Source organism: Mesitornis unicolor, unplaced genomic scaffold (genome assembly GCF_000695765.1).
Source record: "Mesitornis unicolor isolate BGI_N332 unplaced genomic scaffold, ASM69576v1 scaffold2878, whole genome shotgun sequence".
Taxonomy (NCBI): Eukaryota; Metazoa; Chordata; class Aves; order Mesitornithiformes; family Mesitornithidae; genus Mesitornis; species Mesitornis unicolor.
In genome coordinates this window covers 23028-46847 of record NW_010203670.1, presented here as the reverse complement: position 1 = coordinate 46847, position 23820 = coordinate 23028, and the positions used below count along the sequence as shown (strand labels likewise).

Here is a 23820-nt window from a genome sequence, read left to right as displayed (position 1 = left end):
ATTAAAGGGCTGCAGGGTCAATCATTCAATTAACTTTGACAGCAACATAAGGGAAAAGCCACTTTACAATGCAGTTTTCTCCCACCCAGAAAGCTTGCTGCTTTTAGGCACCATCTTTTAGGCTGCAAAGTTGCTTGATGATGTTCATATACTTACGTTTCAAATTAAGTATAATACAATACTATGGAAATAAAACTATTTGAAAGTAATTTCCTCCTCTTCTTGTCTTGCTGTACTGCTTGGAAGGGACTTGCTTCTGGCATACTGAGAATTTTTACAGAACATACTTTTCAAATTTACCTCTACTGTGATCTTTAAAATCACGACAATAAAAAAATTTACTATTACGTTTTCTTTTACTTTTGAACATATGGGAATCTGCTTTTCAGACAGTTAACAATTTAATGAGTGTTACTATGTGTTGAAACCCAACTTCACAGTTGATGCTGGATTTTTCAGTCAATTAAAGAGCAAGAGATCATAACCCATAATTTGTTAAATCACATGCAATAAAATCAGTGATTACAGGATACAACTATTTATACCTAACACCTAAGATGAGTTCTGTACTGATGACAAATTGCTTAGAGCCTCCACGTTGTTAATTACATAGTATTTCAATGTCACGATTAGTGTACACTTTACTACAGAAAGATGACTTGGCAAAGCAGACCACCTGCTCGCAGGATAATTTCTCCCAGATAGCCAGTCTACTCCACAATAAAGCATGCCTGTCTGATCAGATATGTAAATGATGAGATCACTGTAGTAACTGACCCCAGCACCATCCATGTCCTTCCCAGTGAGAAAATTTTACTTTCCAGATAAAAATCATGCAGATTTGGACTAGAATATTACTGGCTTTAAGCAAGGGGCAGGTGAAAACCACTAAGTTTTATTGGAGTTATTGTCAGACATTTATGTTCTGAATAACACAAGATGTTACAGTCTCTCTTTCCCCCTTCCCCCCCCGTCATTTTCTTCTCTCTTCCTCAAACCCATCTTTTCTGTCTTTTTTCTCCCTCTTCATTATAATCTCTCTTCCTGACTGCAAAAAAGTCACCCAAAGACACCCTAAGGGCAGCAACGGTGGACCATCAATGCTTCCTATGAAAAGATAGGTTTTAAGCACTTCGGAAGAAGCACGTGTTCAGTCTTCACTCAAAGGAGTTCTCCCTTCCTGCTGCCTGCCCACTCAACTGCTGACTGCTGTCAGATCTATCTGATTTCCACTCATGGCAAAGGTTATGTTGAGATAACCCAATGTGCACTCAACTGCTTTTATTTCATCGATCCTGTCACTGCTATATAAGCTTCAGCTGTTCTCTCATTTTATTTCTCTGTTCTCCAATTTCTGCATTAATCTCTTCAATCTCTGTAAACACAAAAGCCTTTTTTTGCGCTTCTGATCATTTTTGTTTTCTTTTTCTAGACAAGGAAAAATCTACACAAGCATACAGGTTAGGTTTGATTATGCTCACATAACACATAGCAGCACATAAGCATTAAATGATGAAACCTGGTCACTAAAATCAAACCCTTCCCTTTTTCTCTTGGGTTTCCAAGGGCTACATCCAATTCCTGGCAGTTTGACAGCTGCAACAGAGCCACTGTGTTGCTTTGCTTCTGATTTCCATTTAAACCATAAGCCTCCTGCTGGATCACTCAAATTTCTTAGAAGCCAGGTGAAACGTAAAAAGAACTGACAGAAACACTTCTCCGCTGGAGTGCTTCATACGAGCAAAATACGTAATTTTAAAAAATCATGTTGAAGAAAGATTACTGCGAAGGCAGCAATCCACGACCACGAGGATTACCTGGATTGCACTACTGTGCCTAGCTTACAGCACTTTACGTTGCACAAGCTCTGCACTGATCTTCTCAGTAGATCTGAGATCAGAGGGAAGAAAGAGGCAACTTTTGATATTTTGATCACAAAATGCAGTGGCCAGTGTCCATAACATGGAGCAGAGGGCACTGTTTGGATCACTCTAGACTTTAAGGTCAGACAGATATCCAAATATAGTTTTGACTAATTATTATTTCCTACCATTTACACTTAGCATGCATAATTCTTGCCTACAGCAAATACATTTTAATGCAGATATCCCCGTGGCTTCGTATTCTCCTAGGGGAAGAGAAGTTTGGTCAGTCTCCAAGCCTATCAGTACTAGTACACTGAGGACACACAGCTCCACACTCTCCTGATCAGGCACATAGTTCTGGTTTTAATGACCTCTGGGAGAGACACTTAATGGGCCCTTATAGCTCTCAATTCTATAAAATGTCAAGGGGCAAAATTAGCTCCCTTTCCCCTATCCCCATTTCCACCTTTTCCACCATTCTTTTCAAGCCAGGAGCCAGCCCTGTTTCCATATGGAAACACTAAGGAGAGGGTTAAAAAGTAAAACCTGCCCTTCAGGAACCACTTACCTTCACTTCACTCCAAACACTCTTGGACTTACTAGCTCAGGTCATTCCTTTTCCAGAAAGGCAGCACTCAAACAAGGTGCTACACCCTGACTGCCTACCTGGAGCATGCCTGGCTGAATTCTCAGCTGAACTGAAGGAGGATATTGGGGCAGCCTGGCCCTTGTGCTACCCTGGAGGATGGACTCCAGACTACTGCTGCCTGGAAACATCTCCCACACTGTGCAGAGACTGGAATCCAAGTTTGCATGACTCCCACCAAGCTGAAAAATCACTCCCACCCTCTCTGGCCACACTCCAACAGCAGATGCTACTGAAGATACAGGTTGGGAGAGGGGTTTTTTTTGCTTCTTTTTGTTTTTTACCTGATGAAGGGGACATGATACGGTCGTACAAAGATGAAAAGACAAACACCAACAAGCTGTGCTGATGTCAGCTGAATGTAGCGATGAGTCCTGGAAATGGCTTTTTGAAGCTGCTCTCCCCACATTTTTCTATTTGTTGTACTGGAACAAACATAAAATCATTTAATGGAATCAAAACAAACTACATACAGTCAATAAAATCAGCAGATTAACCGTGTGTTAAGGTTTACAGATTTCCCATTAGGCTGTAGAATTGGAAGTGCTGTAGGATGCATGGCAAAGACAGGTAAGAGCTCCTTATGAGCCAGCTCAGAGTTATAACAGGGTCAGCGAGCCCAGACACAGCACGCAAATACACTTATCCTGCTTCTGGGCGTGAGGGATTTTGTCTACTATGCTTAGTAGGATCCATAGTCACATGATGTTTGCTACCCCCATTCTCTGGGGATAATAGGAAGCTGACTGTAGTAAACATAACCATAGAAACAAAAATCCATGTCAGTCTCATGACTTGTGTGATTTCTTGTGCTCACAGTGAAGAGATCTTCTCTGGATCTTCCCTGACTGGGAGATGACTGGCTTCCCACAGCTGCTGGCTGTTCTCAGCTGAAGGTTTGTGGGTGGGTGTGCATACCTTGGCTTCTGCAGACCTAGCTTTTTCTTAACTCCTAAGTCAACTGATAGATGCAGATACACTGCCAGCCCAGCAGCCACGTTAAGCACTGCTGTTCATTATCATTCCTCAAACAGACAGCTAACTGGTCAGCCTGATGGATGAGCACTGGAAACATTATCTTCAGATACAAAAGGACCAGTATACACAACAGTCTACTGTGCATGCTGACATGCCAAGTTCTGGCTTGGACTTTAACTCCTTCTCTAGCCATAATTTTCACAAATATAATTTGCCACAGAGAAATTTTATTCATTTTAGAATTCCCACACGAATGCCAATTATGTTTGTAGTTACTGAACACATTTTTCCAGCATCAGAGGTTTAAGGACAAGCATTAAAGCAATGTCAACCATCAAAATTCTTCTCTGCCAACATAAAGACTTAAGAAACTTAGAAAACACAGCACATTCTACTGTACAAAAGTTCACATGGGAAGAGCACTTCCAACACCACCCCAGTGCTATTTGTTAATGGCAAACATATTTCCACCTATGATTACAAGCAATAGACTTGGAAGGAAGTATTCCACACATCTGACCATAAAAAAACCCACAACCCACCTCTGGAGGCTTTTGTTTGGCTGGTTTCTTTGGAGGAGCGGGTGCTCTTTTTGGATTGTGTTTTTTGTTCATTTGTTTTGAGTTGTGGGTTGGGGCTTCTTTTGTTCTTTTGGGGATTTTGTACCTACCTGGCATTCACAATATTCCCTGCACTTAATTCAACCATCTCTTCAAATCCCACTGCAAATATGTCAGGAGGGCAGTTCTCATCATCTGTTGGCAAGTGGGAAAAGTCATACAAGAGTTACTATTTCATTGTTTCTTCTAAGGATTTCTTTTAGATTTCTGTCAGAGATTATTCCTGTAGTTCCATCTTGTGTATCTCTTGCCAAGTTATACATATTCATAGCTCCTTTAATCTAATCTCATAAAACAACCCCTGCAGTTCCTCTGAAATTTTTTCCTGATTTTCTCCCACCAGTTGGTCTCCATCTCTCTTGCAGGAAGCAGTCCAGAACAGAGCATTACATTGTAGCAATGTTAAGATGGGAAACATTCAGTGTTCTCGCTCCCTCACCCCACTCATCACTAAAGCCACATCTCACTACCCACCATCTTTCCCCTACTTGTCATTTTACCCAACACGCTTTTCCTTTTCAACACTGATTCCTATGTAACAGAACCTACTGTCCACACACCAGTATGTCACTTCCATCTCAATGCCTTTAGTAAATTTTTCTCCTAGTTTAAGGAAGCCTTTGAAGCTTCTTCTTCTCTTCGGTCCTCCGAGTCCTTCGTAGATCACACATACTTAAGGTTAGGCTAGGTCACTCTAGAGCACAGTGACCCTCTCCCTTCCCTGGCCCAGCCCTGGGGATACTACCCTGACAAAACACCAAAGATCAAATGCTCTCATATAATAGCATGAAGCATATCTGTTGATCCATCAAGTCTGGCCATTCCCTAAAGGGATTTTTTTTTAAACTGTCATCTGGCCATGGTAACAGTAACTTAATTCAACATGAAGGCCTAATAGCAGACAATCATAGGAATCTAAATCAGCCTCGGAAAATAAGAATGGAAAGAAAAGTAAAATATGCAGCAACTCCGTAGACATAAGGGTGACACTAGCACACAACAGCTAGCCTCCTTTACTGGCTTAACATGACAAGCACTGCCACATGGGTATTTCCCATTAACAATTTCAGACATTCATCTTTTTACCCATTTGTGTAGGCACTGCACTGACATTACCACAAACACAGACATTTGTGTGGTCATACCCTAGCTCTGCCCATTCATGTAACTTAGCTCTCTTCCAGAATCTGCTTAGACCTATCACATTAAGGTACCATGGAGTCCTGCTCCTGTGGTTCTTCCAGGGGAAGCCCTGGCAAGGCTAGCACATGACAAGCTCTCAGTATACTTTAATATCATAGGCACAGTCATGTGCTAACAGATCTAAACTGTTTCTGAAACAGACTGGACCAATCACCCACCTAAGCTGCTGGAGTACAGTGCTCTGCACTTCATGACATCCATGCACTCAAGCACTAAAGATTCAAAGAAGACAATTCCTATGAATGGCCATGGATTTGAGGAATGAATTGCTGAGCTTCAAGGTTAGGCACAGAGTCATCCTGTGCGTCACATCCCTGTGATGCCTGCAGGAAGCTAAATGTTTCACAGTAACACGAAAGCACAGGTTTTGCCATAGTTTTGCAACCACTCAATTTTTAAATGACAGAACATTCATTTTCATTTTCCTTAATAAACTCTGCAAATCAATTACAATACCTGACCTTGTTCTATAAATAAGAAATCAAGCAGCCAATTTAAGCAAGCCACAACCACAAAAGCATTCTATACTGCTAAAAAAAGAGAAATCACCTTCAACAAAATAAACCTTTTTGTCTGAAGGCTTCGATAGTAATGTTTTCAGACAATGTTAGAGTCCAGATTGTACAAATATGTCCAGCTCCAGATAAAGACCAAGGAGACATTTTGAGGCACCTAAGCATGTAGCTCCTGCTCACAATGAAGAACAAGGAGCAGAGATATGGAAGAAGGAAATGAAGTATGGGATGTAGAATAGGCAGGTACATCCTACAATGGTGTGAAAGAGACCTCTGAATTGCTGAAGGTTCAAAACAGCCACATGGTACAGACTCAGGAGTTGCTCTGACTGTCAGGAGTCCTTCAGACACCATTCCACTGCTGCAGGGAGGCAGCACAAATCTCTACGGAGCTGAATACACCCCCAAGAACTGACAGAAAATGCCCTCCAAGATGCACTGCCTTTGAAAGAAGCAGCTGGTCAAATCTTGTGCCCCAATTCACCGTCTCTGGAGATGCCAGCAAATATTGCTTACGCTTCTTGACTGTCAAGTCTTACCCTGAAATTCAGAAACTCCAGAGAGCTTGGGAGAATCCAGCAGCCAGTCTGTCAGCTCACTGGTACCAAGGATGTTGCTTCGAAACTGCTTCCCACCATTCACATTCCAGGTCCCCGTGGCAACACGAATACGCTTGAAGCTTGTGAATTCAAACTGACGCTCTGACATGGCCTTCAAAATACTTGGAGTTACTAATGGAAGACAGGAGAGAGAAAGAGGATGTGTAAAAGAAGAAGGTGCTGTAAAAGGACAGAAAGCGCACAGACAGCAGCAACACAGTCAGCATCAGATAATGACATTATCCTAGCAGCAAACCCACAAAAGCTAAGGAATATCTCCAACGGCAGTGGCAATAACTACAAGATAACTGAGGTGGATGTCAGCAAATTCTCTTCCAGAAACCCTTCGAAAACTTGTGACAGGCTAGTCACTCACTTTCAGCATACGTTTTCCTGCACTTCTTCAAGTAATAAGCAAACAAATTCTTTTTCTTCCCTTAATGTTTCCAGTTTAGCCTACAGCGATCAGGCATGTCACAAGTTATGACTTAAACTGAAGCCCTAAGAAGTCTAAAGTGTAGAGGGAAGGCAGAGGGCAGCACAGAGTCTCACACAAATCCAAATCCAGCACTGTCATGGCTCTCTAGCCTGGTCAGAACTCCTCACAGAAAACAACTATATTAACTTATTTTTTTTAAGTATAGAAAATTAGCAGTGTGCTTTTTTTGTGTGAGCAACTGAGGTAACTTTAATCTTTAACTGCCTGATTTGCATTGGCAGCCAGGCGTACAGAAGCTAACTATATTTTCCTTGTGGTCTGCGTCAAGGAATAGCCCCAGGATTGAAGTGGCGCCGAATGGTTGAAGTCTATCCTATCAAAATCCAATAGTTCTCTGGAGCAAAGTGACCACCTGATACTGCTTGTTGTGGGTACAATTATCTCATATTTTGCACACATGTATCTTCTCAGAGAGAGCTAAGCTGGTTTACACAAGATGGGTACAAACAAATGTATTTATGTTGAGGACTATCAGGGCCTTGAAGTAAAGCAGGGAACGAACCAACATAACATAAACATGAATTTAAGGATCAAAATGGCTAAAAGCATGTGCAAACTGGAGGCCAAAAATAAGGAGATAAGAAGTCTGAGCTCGAGATGTCCTCAAGACAAAACCAGACAGGGCCAGACTGGGAATAGAGCCCTTGAATATTTCCCTTTGGTCCAACTCCTCTAAACTGTCAGAGGCAATCACCATCAAACAGCTGACAAACATACTCAGAGGTCCAAAACAAAATATGAGAAATAAGCACAGTGGAATTAAAACACAGAGTTGTGCTATAGTCACTTGAAAGCAGACTCTTAAATAACAGATTTGTACAAAAGTAGCTTATTTATTGATTTTTTTTCCAAAAGGATGCAATTGTTTATATCTGACAGCTAAATACAGAGACAAAACAAAAGCAAAGGATTTACACTGGCCTTACCCAGCAGCGCAGTGTGGTCCATAAGCATCTTGCCTTTGTCTGCATATTCCTCACTGAAGAAGTCACCCATGAGCAGTAACTCAATGGCTTCCTGCTTTACTGCATCAAAGAAATTTGACTGAATTGTGCGAGAGACAGAGCGGGCACCATCCTTGAGTTTCCCAACCTACATCAGACAGGAATTATCAGTGCAAGTGACACTGAAGAGTGAATCAGACATCTTTCTTTACTTGTGAATAAACAGTTTTACCATTTTTCTTTACCTTGTGCTTCCCCTCAAGAGCACGACTGCCAGTAAATACTCTGCTCAGATTATGACCATTGAGACTCCACATCACTTTGTAGGATTCCACAAAGCGCTCAATTATAGATTTAGAGTTCAACCCAAGGCTCTCTAATTGAGCAAGCAGGATCTGGATTACGTGCAGAAGGAGAAAAAAACAACAACAACACTGTTCTTAAATGCGTTTTTGCTTTTTATCCTCAGTTTAAGTATTCCAGCCAGCACCATTCTGTGTCACAGAGCTGGCAGGACAGACTTGTGTAATTGAGGCTTATGCCCTCTTTCCTGTCTTCCCCATGGAACAGACAACATATGCAGCACAGGCATCCATGAAAGGTCCTCTGTCAAACTCACCTCCAGTGCAATGAAGGACTGTACACTATTAGTACGATCCAGGCAGTCCAAACAATTCATTCGAAAAGTACCTGTCTGCAGGCTTTGGTAAGCAAACATAAGAAGAGGGAAGAAAAAAGGTATAATTCAAAATAACATCTAATAGCAATTGATTGAAAAAGGCCATCAAATGTTCAGCCTGAATATACCCACCCACATTTTGATGGTGCAAGCACACTGTGCACAATGTATTCCATTAACATCTCTAATTAATTAAGTATGCCTGCAACACTGTATTAGCAAATCTATGCACTGGTAATTTTTCATGTTCCAAACAATGGAGATGCAGTTAAGCCAAATAATCTATTTAGCACCTAGACTACACTTTGTCTTTAAATTATATTTCAAGATGGTCATTTACTCTCATGATCCAAACACAGCAAAAAACCTGGGAAGGCCAGGACAGATGGTGCCTGGCTTTGCTGGGACAGAGGGGCAGGGACACTCACCGTGGACTTACATTCTCGCCCCTTGTGAAGATACCAAAGTCTTCCCAGTGCAACTTCAGCTGAGGCCTCAGCAAATTTTCCAATTTCTCAGTTTTTCCACCTTTCGCAAATTGGTGGTAGTCAAAGTTTATCATGGGAACGTCTGCTGCGTGAGAAGAGGCCCATAGCAGTTTCTGTTTAGATAGAGAATAAACAAAAAAAAATCCTGCTTAAGCCACAACATAAGGATTGATACCAGCATGCTTTTATCTTTACTAAGCTTTGACTGTTCATCACGTTTTTAATATTGATAAGTTCTTAGGGAATTTTGAAGGCCAGACATGAAAAAAGCAGCTGAAGTTCCCTATTTGTTTTCTTTCAAAAAATAAAACTGGATTCTTAGACTCCAATTTTTCTGTAGGAGAAGTCAAGCTGTAACCACACATTGGAATTGCTGCTGTCTGTGCCTTGGCTAGTGGCAGCCCTGCAGCAGTGGGCTCGCACCTCTGTGCGTGAGGGTGAACAGCAACAGCGATGCTCTGGGCAGGCTGAGGACCAAGACCCAAGTGGGAAGGGTGTCCAGAGCAGCTGAAGGTGGAAGAGCTTAACAGTGCATGGGTGTATATTTTAATCATTCCTGAAGTGCCGAGACATGGGGAAACAAGGTCCTAAATCCAGGTAGAGGGTCACTGGGGAGGAAGTAAGAAAGAAATTATGACTCAGGAAACATATTATAAAATGTTTGTGGTAAACCACAAAAAGGAAACAAGAGGTACAAATAGGCTCATTATTTCATCTCCAATTTCCATGATCTCACATGCATTTCTGTATTCACCACAGATTTCATTAGGTTATCTGTAATATTAGATACGACAGTAATACATCCTGCTCTCCATGACAAAGCCAGCCATTGAGAACTAATATATTAACTCTACCTATACAAGCCTTTGTCTATTCCCTTCCCTCCTGGGCATTCTCATCTTAAGAGACAGATGCCTTTCTCCACTTAGATTGTGACACAAAACTGAGCAAAACAATTCTGATGTTACATCAAAAGTGTACATGCAGCAGTTAAATCAGTACAATTGTATCAAGTAAGCCATTAAGCCTCCTCTCCAGAAACAAATTTAAAGGTGTTGCATGGTGTTTGGAGAGAGATGTGCAAAGTATATTTCACTACTATTACAAAAGCCAAAACACTTGGTATCTGCTTTTGTGTTGTCAGCATCTCAACCTGCCTTTACAGCTGCTGGCACTAATAATGCACTTGAGGATGACATTTACCCACTGCCTCGGTGCAAATCATTGTCAGAGCACTCGCAACTCTACACTACAGCACTGCTTTTACTGTAAACATAATTACATCTGATATAGGGGATGCTTATGAAAGGAACAGCATTACTGGGAACAGTACTGATTTTTGGGCTGGTAACAGCTGAAGGTAAGCTGATAATTTATAATTTTTCATTTGTTCGTGTTACATAAATGAATGGTAGCAGTGACATTTTGATCAAGGAAACCCTGCAGCAGTAATTACAGGAATATTTTGAACCGACTCTGATAAGAATTACTAAGACTGCAGCCGGAGCTGGGAGAAGAGGAAGGAATACAAGCAAAGGAAAATGGAGAAACAAATAAACTCATCACAGATGAGAAGTTTTCATTCCTGATCATACCCCTCTGAATTACTTTATTTTTAATTCAAGGTCTTTAAAATCAAAGTAAAAATTAATTACGTATTCTTTCCAAACATCCACTCATGAAAACACAAAAGATCAAGAGACGGTTGTTCTGAATGGGTACAAAACTTTGGTTTCCAGTGCTGTCAGTCTAAATTATTTCAGCTCACAGAGTGCTTTCATAATTTATTTATTTTTTTTTTAAATCAGGGATAAAGTTTACACAATTTAAACAAAACAGGTCTTTACTTAAATTAAATGAACAAATGCAAGGTCTTTATTCTTGAGACGCCCTGTTTCTGACTTAAATTCTGGTTGTATGATACTGGCCAGACCATGGTCCTCAAGAATGCAAGTGTTTGATAAAAATATCAGTATTAAATTGACATGAAATGTCAGACTTGTATCCTCATGAGTTATTTAAGCATTTCAGAAGTTATTTTCTCCTGCCCTTAAATTTCAATGTTTTTACAAAATAAACTATAAGAACTATTTTAAAGATCAAGAAATCAAGAGATTATAAAGGCTTAGCTGTGTCATGCAGAAATTCAGTAAGAAGCTGAAAACAGAAGCTAGGACCAGACTTCACTTCTGTACCCTCCTCATTGCCTCACAAGCTTTAGCCATAATCATGTTCTTTGGCCATATTCTGTACAGGGAGAGACATTCACTATGTCACTTTCCACTGGGGAAGCAGATAGTCCTCCTCAGCTCTTTTAAAAGAGGAGGAAATGGCCATACAGAAAAACTGTCAAAGTTTTCATTGTCAAAGTTTCATTCCTTGTCTTGAATACATTGTTTCAACAGAAAGGGAAACAAATCAGGAACTATTATTTAACACAATTTTCATTTTGCTTAGTTTCACACAGTAAGCATTTGAACTCAGAACTATTGCATCATTCTTTACCAATGAAAAATACCTAACACTTATTACAGGTGTGTACTTAAACCACTCTTCATATTATTCTTAGGAAGAGACACTCTAAAGTATCCATGTTGGATTTCTAAAGCAACGGGCACTTAGGAGGCAGATTTCTGTCAACCTCCAGTCAGATTCAGGCAGCTACTGCACTGCTGCAAATCCCACATAGTGCCAGTCTGTGGCTTCAACTACACATTCGTTTTAAAAACCTGGCCATAAAGAATACTGCACTAGAACTCAGTGCACCTTTAATTCTACAATGCTTGACATCCTTGTTTTCAGGTATTAGCTGTGCCTAGAGATATTTAAGGGCCAGGAAAATCTGTCATCTGGTGCTCAGCCAGCCAATTCCCATCACAATCAGTGCAAGAGAACTATTTCCCATTACAATCAGAGCAAGACAGCTTGCTTGCGCTCAGTGAGCCAGGGTCAGGGCCTGGCCCCCAACCAAGCAGTTCTGGCAATCCCATGAGGCACCTGACTGCATAGGTGACTACATACTGTGACAAAGCTGACCGGATTCATTTTTGTAAGTGTGAACTACTCTTAGGAGAATTAGGGCTTTTTTTTAAAAGTCTGGTTAAAGAGAATGTTCATAAATGTGTGAAGAAATAAGCAGGAAGACAATGCTGGAAATTAAGCCATGAGACTGCTGCACCATGCTCTCAGTATGTAACATTTAGTAAAGAGATAACATAATTTCTTACAATGTACTATTCATCACCTGCTGGGCCAGAAGGGAAACAGAAGAACATGGAGGCTCAGGGAAAATCAGCAGTTAAAAAAAAAAAAATTCTTTCCTTTTACCTTGAAAGCCCTGTTGAGCACCTCCTCCCCTCCTCTGCTTCCCAACAGGTTAACAATCACTTGTTTTCCATACTGCTCTTTCAGAAGCATCATATGCCTACAGCAAAAGTAATCACAATAAGTATTAAACAAAACCATGTTATGTTGCCTGTATGTTTTCAAAATACAGAAATACAGATCACTGGTTGCTCCATCCAGAAGAATGTCTCAGCCACAGCAGCTACAGACATAGTCCTCAGTTTCCTTGCAATCAGTTATTAAATAGTACAAATGGTGAAAGTACGCAATTGATGGACACAGTATTACGTACTGAACTGTAATAAAGAAGCATATTAGGAAACAGGCCCCAGATCTTTATGTCACTGTTAGCTTTGATATTGCTCTTTGTATGCTCCCACCTCTTGGCTGTCAGCCTGGGAACTACATAGGAAAGACAATGAGGGAGGAAAACATACTATGCTTCAACAGGAATTGCCCAGCACCTTGCAGAGCTGAGCCTACAAAGAGTCAGCAGCAGCCAGTGCCAAGGCCAGAGAGGCACAAACACATATGCCATAGGTGACAGGGTTCAAACCTTTCTGAGCTTCCACAACATTGAGACATTCACTCTCAACTTAATTAAATTAAGCAGGAAGGTTAGTTAGTAATCATAAGAACTGCTGCACTGGAAGAGACCAAGGGTCCTTTCAGCCAAGTAACCTGGCCCAGATTCTTCAGGAAAAACACAAAATAGGACAAGTACAAAGCGCTATTTTTTGGCATATATTCCCAGCCTCTCAAACCCTAACATTCAGGGACTCTCAAGTCAAGAGCTTTTAGCCAGATGCAGAGGCAACCCATTCCAACCTCAATAATTTTTTTTCAAGTTGGCATGCGTGTGCTACAGGAGCTGTGTTGGCTCATCAAGAAACAATTACATCTTAAAGCCATCTTCCATCATGTGCTAACAACACTGCAGTAGTACTTAAGAGGAAACTGGAAAGAAATAGACAGGAAAAATAAAATAAACACTCATATAAATGAAAAGCTATTACATGCTGCAAAGCGACATGCAATGGCACAGTGTCAGAAAAAACAGCAAGCACACATCTTCTGGCATGTACCTTTAAATCCTATAACCAGAAATAAGCCACACAGAAAACCATGGAAGCAGAGAAAAGAAAGAAAAAGTAATCAGCATGGCTTTCAAGAAACATGGCTAAATATATTTTCTGGTGCTATTTATGTTCCTGATTCTGCAATCAGTTCTCTGTATGCCAACTCTTCTCATACATTTGCACCTCTCTGATCCCAGCATCGAGATCCTACTTCTCCACCAACGTTGCTTTCTTACAACAAAACTGCTGAAGCTCCTGTCACCTTGAGGTCTATAAGCAGAGCTCCCGGAGGATTTCTCGGGGAGAGAGGACAAAAGAGATCCACTAACAAGATTACCATTCGCTTCTCACAGTGCCTTCTCAACACGTTACCCTATCAGATGGTTAAATCAGATGGTTAACAGGCTAAGTCCACTCTAACACTCTCAGAAAAGTTGTAGCAGGTCATCAAGTTTCAGCGTCTTTTTCCATATAAGCAGTCATTTATTCCTTGCCCATTTTCAAAGGATTGTCTTATGCAGATCTGTAAGCAAAGAGATCCCTAACTTCATCTAAATTAAGGCTCGACTGTGCACAAGGGAAAGAAGGAATACTGCAAGTTGATCCTCATGTTCATGTTTCCTACAGAAAAGCTATTCATCAGTTGCATCAGGATCAGAAGAAGAGCAGAACAAGAGGATGCTGAATAAGTTATTGTTTTCTTCTTATATAAACTACCTCTGCTGTGGAATGCAAACCCCTAAGCTTCAGGAGCTTCAGGGACACTGGCAGGGCGAGTTATCATGGCATCAGATGACCACAAGACTGTGAGTCTCAAAGACATTTGAATTCAGTAAACTCTGATTTGCCAAAACCAACCCAAACCAGAAATTAATCACATGACCTGGCACTCACAAGTTTAAAATTTCCCACTGGCTAAATTCATCATGTCCTTTTCAGGCAATGTTCCCACTGATATCCATGGGAGTTTGCCTTTAAATGATAGCACTTTATAGTCAAACATTCAAAGGAATCAAGCTAATACATGGCTTTTTTTACAATTTCCAGCTGACAAGCGGAGACTTAATGGTTTAAAAATATTTACAAGCCAGTCTTCGGGTAAAGGAGAAAAGCATCAGCATGATAGCATCATACAATACTAATCATAGAATAAGCCACTGTTATTTCTGTATAGCAGTAAAACAATGAGGAGAAAACCAAATCCAGAATGGAGTGGAAGCAGTGTTTACTTTTTAATTATTTGGGTTACAGCCAAAAAGAACACATGTTCTGTGTACCTGAAGTGTAAATTCACATTTGTTGGCTCACAAAGGGTTACACCGGCCTTCTTTTTGCATGTCACTCAGTTCTTAGCTTTTACAGAAGCAAACCGGGAGACCAAATTAATTCAATTACCATTGAAAACAGAAAGGAAAATGCACAAAAATAAGTTAATAAATTAAGTAAACCCACCTAATAATCCAAAACACCTGGGGGATTGGCTTCATCATCTAAGAGATGTTTCACCTGTTTCAGGATTTACTAATAAGGCATAAAGTTGCAGGATCCTGGTTAAATGCCAGGCTGCTGTTAGTGCTGAAGTGGAATGAAGCTTACCTGTCAAAGGCAGGAGCATTAGCTTCCAGACCTCTGTTAAGCCTTAGATGATGAGAACCCACCTAAAATAAAATATTAGAAGGAAATGAGAGAAATAACTTCATAAACTGCTAGAGTCCTAAATCACTAGATGTCTCCCTTTTTCCTTCAAAGAAAAATATCTCTTTAAGAGCACCAGATACCTCTGACAGACTCCACACACCCACCCACATAAAATCCTTAATACAAAAGCCACAGCTCTTATTAGACAACAACATTTACTATTACAAGGGAAAATGCTATTATCATTAAGCAAAGGGATACCTACACATCTTTTCATGGCCAAATAAATCACATCCCTTCGCCAGCTTCCTCTAGCAAATATTCCACACTGCCTCACACAAATATGCTGTGGGCCCAGCAATCTTCCTGCCCTTCCCTTGGCAGAAAAGGCTACAGTTATGCCAATTCCATGGCTTGTCTGTCCTGAGGTCTTTCATTCTTTCATTATTTACAGAAACTAAAAAGGATCAGAACAGTCCTTTGAAAATATGAAGGATGAAACCCTCTGCCATCAATCTAATAAGACTTTTAATCTGCATGTCAACAGCAGTAGCCTCAAGCTCCTTTTGAATGCTAGCTACTGTTATTACAGTATGCAAAGGGCTTCTTTTCTCTCCAAAAACTACATTGCTAATTATTTATAGAATCATGCATTGTTTCCTGTACTTCATAATCTTCCTTTGTTTTTCATGAGGTTGGTTTCTGCAATTCTCTCTAACACCAGTCCAGCACACTCACATCCAAGAAATAAAAGTTATGAGTATTCACCAGCATAAATGAAAGCTACATAATCTAATCCAGACTAGGCAAAAAAGCAGAGTGTGTCCCTACTAAAAAGCTGAGAATTCTGTTAAACTACCCACTAGCCAGAAATACTTGGAAAAAAACTCTACGGCTTCGTAACATATGAAACAACAGTGCTGGATACAGCTACTCCATGGGCAGGACATATGCACAACCATACAGGCAGACTTGCTTTATAAAAAGCAGCACATATTGCACTGGATGGTGTTAACAGACAACACAGCTCCTTTAGTCATCTTCCTTTTGCACTAAATCCAGTAGTTCTGAATGGTACCTAGGTGCTAGATTTTATGATTAAAAATAATCTTACAGAATCTAAAAAAACTTGTATTACGTATTTTCTCTTGTAACATATATATGTATATATGTGCATACTTATTCCAGTTGCTTATCCCACTGTTCAGAGAATGAAAAGATTGCTAGGATGATTCTTATTTGAGCTTGTAACTGTATATAAACTGTAAGTCACAGACCATATGTAACCCACTAGGCTTGATGCAATAATTTCCTGATGAAACCCTACATCTCTGCCTTGCCAAATATCAATTAGATCATCATCACCCTTTTGACTGATATCTAGCAAACACACCATCCAGACATTATACTTTGTTTGAAGGTAATGTGTTCCTGTAGAGCTCCTGGTATCTCTGCACACTCCAGTTTTATTGTGGAGGTCTATATCATCAAGCCAACCAGGCATTTCAGAACAAAAGTATACTCCAAATTGAAAATGTTATAAAGATATTGCTGCAAGCTTCATCTTAGGGCACAGTCCCTTACAAATAGTTCCCTGTAGAGGCACATAAACACATGGAAATGCTAAACTTCAGTTAACTACAGTCATTTGCCTGGTTTAGTTCTATTTATCTAAGCACACAAAATGTCCTGCAAGGTAAACCTAAAACGAAAGAGCTCAACATTTTCATGGAATGAGCTTTGCAACTCATTTAAAAAAAAGCACAATTATATTTTATGTAAATTCTAAATTATAAGTAGCAAGAGAGATAAGTAAGGTAGGTTTCTGGTTATTTGTTTACCTGAAGCCCCGGTTGTTCCCAAAATAGTGGAACAGAACCTCTGATCTGCACAAAGGAAGACACGTCATCATCCAAGTAAATTGTCTGCAAAAATAAAATACAAGGAAGGAGTTCCGCAGTTAGATCTGTCAGTCTGTGACCCCTTCATCAGGTGACAGTTTAAGACACTGAAGTCAAAGTGTAAAAAAAGTAAACCGTGTATCTCACTGTATCCATTTACTACTCAGCCACTTTTCCATAGTCTCACAGGCAGTGGAACAAAGTACAGCGCATTTGCTTTCATGTCATCACAGCAGATTCAATTCACTACTCACCAGAAATAAGAGAAAATTTAAAACACTGCTACTGGCAAGAAGGAAGGAATCTTTCATCCACGATGAAGATGGATTTGATCTACTGGTCGAGACACTCGGGAAGATCAGCCAGATCCTCTCTCTCTGTCTCTCTCACAACATCTAACTGTGCAAAAAGTCATTGCTCCTTGTGACTAGCGACGGGTAATGTCAGGTGTGGGATAAGCTTATCTCTTGCTTTATTTACTATTTCTTATTTCACCACGTGTTATGCCTTGTCAGCATCCAAATAAATCTCAGTGAAACCAGCAGCTTCGCCACTCCCACTCCAAGATACAGTGAACAGCATGCAATCTGCTGCTTTTCCAGGAGGCTTATAGCAAGAGGCTCCAAATTCCTCACTTCCTTCCCTAACCAGACCTCAAACTCACCCTTCGTATTTGTTCTTATGATCACTGCTAACAAGCTGATTTTGAGTCAAATCTATGTGAAGTACAAAGACTGATTTCCCTCTTTGCCTTCCCCCTCCAGCAGCCCCCGAGCAAAGCATTACATTAGACATTAACTTAGCACAAAAGGTACTATCTTCAGATTCGGAATGACCACAGAGCAACTGCGCAAAGCCCAGCTCGCTCCCCAGGCCTATACTTAGCAGTGGAATCCTGGCTGTTTTCCACAGGGGATACACGATACACATGATACACAGCTCTGTTATCTCACGCATGACAATGAATCTTCTGCAGCCCTGCAGAGGAATGGTATCCATACCGGTCATCCAGGTAGCTGCTGCTCCTCTAACTCCATCATATCATTTAGCACAACTGCTGCCAGCTGGCTAGTAGCTCCCAAAATAGAGAAAAATATGAAAATGTGTTACTGTACAGCCTGAATGTTGCCTGTGCTTTGGGATTTGCCACCAGATGTGCTGGCTGGGCAGCTCAGGAAATGTGCCTTCATTTACATTGATCTCTCATATTTATAATCACTACCAATGTACAATTTTTAGAGCTACACATGTGAAAAGAAGTATAGCTATACCAGAGAGGTGTTAATAGATGCTCATATTTCCACTTATCAGTGATTCAACATCATAAGAGTTAACAGATGTTTGTTACTACTAGCACTCACATTTTCTGTTCACTGGTTTTCACCCTTTACATCTTCTAACTGATTTCTGCTCTATTAAGCTGTTCACTTGGAGAACTGAACAACAACAACAACAAAATAAAACTATTTGGGGATCATTCCTGTGACCTAAACAGGATGCCCACATCCTCATGTGATGAGCTGGGGACATCCTCAGGATGAGGTCTAATACACACAAATGCCCTATGATGATAGAGTATTTTAAAGAAACCGGCATTTTTATGCACATTGCCATGTGCATAATTTAGAAATTCAGATGAGGATTCTGAACTGCAAGCATGGCTGCTCCAACACAATCATTCACAAGAAAGTTCTCCACTTTAGCACTTTTTTTTTTTTCTTAAATTTTAACTTACAGGGCTTGTCATTCTGTCCTCTGGAGCAATTCTGTGGTCTTTCACAATCCTCTCACCTCATTCTCGTGACCCAGATGAATCCAAAATTATTTTCTTCCAAGCTGCCAGTGAGTTGGAAAAAGACCTATTATTTTTTAATGAGTCGGAGAACAACACCCTTTTCTGCCAGTCGTTCCTTTCCAAACAGACTGTAACCATTTCATTAAGCATTACAACTGTGCATATCTTCCCTGAATTTCAGCAATATCCACTATCCTTCATTCACCACTCCAAGGAACATGATCCCTGATCTTGACATTGCCTTCTGCTACGTATGCCCCTTGACATTACAATAATAGTGGCAAACGCCTTCTTACCAGCAGACTTGTTAAGTGGGCAGGTTGAAACACCCAGACTAAGAAGGCTTTCCAGTTCAGTAACGGACATAATCTTAACACCCATATGCACTACGAGAAACATAATTTTTTCAAATCTTAAAAAAACACTGATAATATACCCAGGTTAAAATTACATTCATAAATAAAAGATTCCAACTTAGTTGCTTATGCAGTTCCAGAATTTATGCATGGTTAAGTACAGAATATCTTTCCTCATATTATTCCACGCCTTGATCATTTTTTGTTCACAATGTCATGTTTTCTATAAGCACAAATCTGTCCCAGTTTTTTGTCGTTCTACTTTTGACTTTTATTAGCTTGTCCTTTAGCAGATCCATTTCTCTTATTCTAAGGCACTACATAAAAGAGAAACAGTTCTTTAAAAAAAGAAACTTAAAGGAAAATAAACAGCACTTGATTTCCACAATTTTCCTTTACTCATGGACAAGAAATACATCCAAGATGATCACATGGGTTTTCCTCTAAAGTTCAACAGCAATCAGTTACATTTTGGACAACACTCTGTCATTAGGGTTGATATGTACTGCTAAATCTTTGCCTTTGGGCTTCATAAAACTATTGTGAAGTCTTACCTTTTGTCTTAGATCCAAAATGACAGCAAGTTGTTGCCTACTTTCCCCATGGAGAATGTTCATTCCTAACAAATCCTCAGAATACCTGAATACTACTTCATTAATCTCAAAGGGTCTGGCCCACAGAACAATCCAATCCAGTTATCTGGATGGATTTTGAGATACGTTTCCTGCAGTTTCCCACCAGAGAACATAACAGCAACTGGATACCTAACCCATGTGGAGGAGCTCTTTGCCTTGACTGCTTGTCCTCTGACCTCTGGTGTTAGAATTTGCCATATTTTTCTTTCGACTTCTGCTGTCTTAGACTCTTTTTGTGGTTTCCTTCTCTGACTCCAGGATCAAGGGTGACAGTACTGGCAGTTCAAGAGGATGTTTCTCAGTCTTTCTCTTCTGTTGCCCCTGTGATCCAAGGACCTTTCCTGGTAACACAAACTTCACACACAGGTACTATTTCTGAACACAAAGCAAACTGGTACTGCTTCTGCACAAGAAGCAAACATCTACGTCAACCAGCTGGTGTTCTAACTCCAGCGTGCTGCTCCCCTTCATCGCTTGCAATAATTTATTCACTAATCTCCATCACTCAGCTTCGTTAAAAGGAAATAATTATCCAGTCACAACTTCAAACACTAAAATTCATTACAGACCTATGGGGCACAGAGACAGTTCATGATTAAATGGATGCTCATATGGCTTGTTCTGGGATCCTCAGCTCTGCCAAACAACCCACAAAGAGCATGGGTAACAGATGGCCTAAACATACCTCTCCGTGAGTCCCTTTAACTCAGACCATGGGATCCAAGGATATATTTGCCAAAATAATCCTCTTTGCCCTGCCTGGGGCTATATTAAAACTTGATCCAGAAAATAAATTAACCACAATTGCATCCATTCCTCTCCTGGAGAGCTATCCAACATGGTCTAGGAGTTATTGTGAAATAGGGATCATTTTTCTTAATCCATGTCTGACATTTTTTTTCTTAAACTGGAAGAAAGTGAAGGCTAATCCAAATTCATGGCATTTCCTTTCAATGCCTCGTCAAGGTTTCAATTTTATTTATTGAACAGTTCCATGAAGGGCAAAACAACCAAAAGCATTCATTTCTCTTTGGTAAATTAAGAGTTGTTCCCCATACATCACGTACTAGGATATGAAGTGTTTAGCACAACTCTTTGCAGGATAACTGGGGAAAGGAGCAGAAATGTAACAGTGACAGGCACACAAACTACATGAAGAAAGTAGGCTTGTTTCTCAATGCTATCAGCAGAAAAGAATTAAAAGAATGTGATACAGTCTCAACTTTAGGGGATTACTAGGGCAGAAAGAAAGGGCGAAGGGAAACATTTAAGCTACCACTGGGCAACAGAGACTGATTTTAAAACTACTCAAGAATTAACTGCAACATGCAAGTAAAAAGGGCTACCATCCCACTACAAAATACTGGCAATAAATCTGGAAGTACACATGAGAGAGGTTTCAAAAAAGCTCTCTTTTCCCTTCATATTTTGTTTTTCCTTAAGTGTTTCCTACCATTTTTTCTTTCTTCTTTTTCCTTTGTAAACATGCAAGCCAAATGATCAAATATCTGAAAGATCTACTAGTAGGGATTTTTTTTTTGTGAAAAGCAAAAGTTAAGTGAGATATTTAACTTTTTCCCCCTTCTCAAACACTGTGAGTCACAGCAGTTAAGTAAGCCCAAAAAATGACTCATTGCAGAGCTAAAATGCCACAAGGCTAACTCAGTGGGAGACAAAAGCATACCATCTATGCATAAAAGAGCTGCCTGGAGATAAGACTAATTGTTTCTCCCTCTTCTAAAAGCAGAAAAATGTTAGAAATAATTCCTATAAAGGGGTGAAGAGTCCTGGCTTTTCAGAATCCTGGAGTGCTATTTATCCATGAAAGCACACAGCCAGCATGCCATTATACTGTACAGGCTGCAGCAAATGGAAACAAAATGTTATTCAGCCAAGGTATTACCTCATAGGCGATTAGTCAGTAGTCTACTATGAAAGTAGGATCCTGAGATTTTATTCTAGGACTCTTCCTTCCTAATGGTAAGTGGATGTCAGCATGAACTGGATCTCAGGCATCCCAGTGGTTAGCCCAACTTCACTTTCTTAGGACACACAGCTTGGTAAAACTAGTGTTTATCACCATTAGCAAGAGTAACCTTCTTTTCTCCTTTAAAAACAGAAATCAAGCAAAAACACACAATCCTTTAAAACTGCAAACCCTTGTTATAATTTTCAACCATTTCACTTTTGCGCTTTTCCTTACCCTACTGCAAAACACTCAGAAGCCTCCAGTCCTCCCACTTCACAGCAGCCTCTGGCTGACTGGGAACAAAGCACAGCAGTTCCTGTGAAAAGCCTGACCCAGCCCCAGCTAAGAGAAGCATTAGCAACCAAGTACTGGTTTTCCACTCACCAGGAGCCAATCTTCAGGTTTTCTGCTGAGATGCAAAGGCCATCTTATTTTTCAGGCTAAGCATTTGCAACATAATGTACTCCGGGAATGTAATTAAATAGGATGAGTTGCTTCTGACCCAACTAGTGAGCAGGACAGCACAAGTATTTCCCATAATTAGACAAGTGCTAAGTGCAGTGCTGCAAATGTGAGACTGATCTGAAAGCAAACTGACCCTTTCTAGCATTTTCTTTCCTCCGCATTTCAGTAAGAGAACATTCTTCAAATCCTGAGTAATGTACATTGCACTAATGCTCATGAGAAAGCATTCAACTTAAATAGCAGACTGCACCAAGTTATTACTTGAAATGGTATATGTCCCTTCTTCTGTTCCCGTGTTCCAGGGGATAATTTAACTTTTCAGTGAGCAGACCTATCTGCATTTCCCAATGCACTGGCAGACTTTCTAGAAGGATGTAGATGTTAGAGAACTTGACTTGCAGTTGCTTTGGAGCAGAGGCACAAAAGAGAATTATAAGCAGAGAATTCAGAGGCCGACATTAGAGACCCAAGCACTGCAGTGGAAGAGTTTGGAATCCATCTGTTACAAGGGGCCTCAAACAAGAATGCACTCAAGGACATGATTTTTGTACTTGGAGCCAACCTTTGTAATTGGAGCCAGTACATCCTGGCACACTGATACATCCTAGTACATTCTGAAGGACTGCAGATAGACTAGGAGACACTGAATGATAAAGAAAACTAAGGAATTTATAAATAAAGATATAAAACGAGAACAATACAAGGATGGGCCATATATGTGAAAAGGACTCAGAGTTCATGGGAAGAACATTAAGAGTGAGACTCTTCAGGTCTGCCAGGGACCACCAGAGACCACCAGAAGACCCCTTGTACGGAACCTCAGTTGATCTGAGAATGATTAAGCAAATATTTAAATGCATTATAATTATATTTAAACTGTAATCAATCATTGTAACTTAGATTGTGAAATACTGAAACTTTTGTGTATAGATATGCTAAGAAAAGTGACCATACTCGTGCGAGTTTGGATGGAATAAATAATGTCCCTTGCACCTGACAGCGAATAAAGAATGCCTGCTTCTTAATGCTGCATTGGTGTTAAGAGGTTTTTCTACTACCAGTTTCGGTGACACAACAAACAGAATTTGTGGAAGCCTGAGCACTAAATGGAAAGCTACCAGGCCAGCCTACAGAAAATGCAGGCAAACCAGGGAAAGGAGGGACTTGAGCAAAAAGCCACCCACATCCCCAGTGAGAACTCTGACCACTGGGTAGAAAGTCGCACATGTAACATTGTGCATGCTTTGAGCACATCTTCGGGATCGAAGCTCTAGGGAATACCAGTCTGCAACTCCTCCAGGCCTTCTGATGAGCAATGCAGCACTATCAAGACTAATGTAGCTCTACATGTGTCCTTAGGCAGAATCAGGTGAAGAGGTTAAAGCTGTAAAGTGCCTCAAGATTGCTGGATTTTGTAGAAACAGGTGCCTGAAGGCACACCTAACTCATGCAGTGGGTTAATAGAAAGGACAGCACTGAGTGTGAGCTGCTACACTCACACAATGCCATGAGGAATTACTAGCACTAAAGTATGGGCACTTTTGCCACCCTCAGCAGTCAGGCACAATCCTGCAATGACACAGCTATAACTGTTCTGGAAC

General features: G+C 40.4%; 1 protein-coding gene across 1 annotated transcript in view; it reads right to left on the bottom strand.

Annotated features, from left to right (window-relative positions):
- SYNJ2 (synaptojanin 2) overlaps positions 1-23820 on the bottom strand; it is a 56272-nt gene that overhangs the window by 19545 nt on the left and 12907 nt on the right. Inside the window, exons 4-13 of the mRNA XM_010190780.1 lie at positions 16940-17023; positions 15057-15118; positions 12364-12460; positions 8977-9149; positions 8489-8570; positions 8115-8264; positions 7852-8017; positions 6367-6558; positions 4160-4244; positions 2796-2936 (exon numbers count right to left, since the gene is read on the bottom strand). Coding sequence (XP_010189082.1) covers positions 2796-2936; positions 4160-4244; positions 6367-6558; positions 7852-8017; positions 8115-8264; positions 8489-8570; positions 8977-9149; positions 12364-12460; positions 15057-15118; positions 16940-17023 — 1232 coding nt within the window. The remainder of the gene's footprint in view (positions 1-2795; positions 2937-4159; positions 4245-6366; positions 6559-7851; positions 8018-8114; positions 8265-8488; positions 8571-8976; positions 9150-12363; positions 12461-15056; positions 15119-16939; positions 17024-23820) is intronic.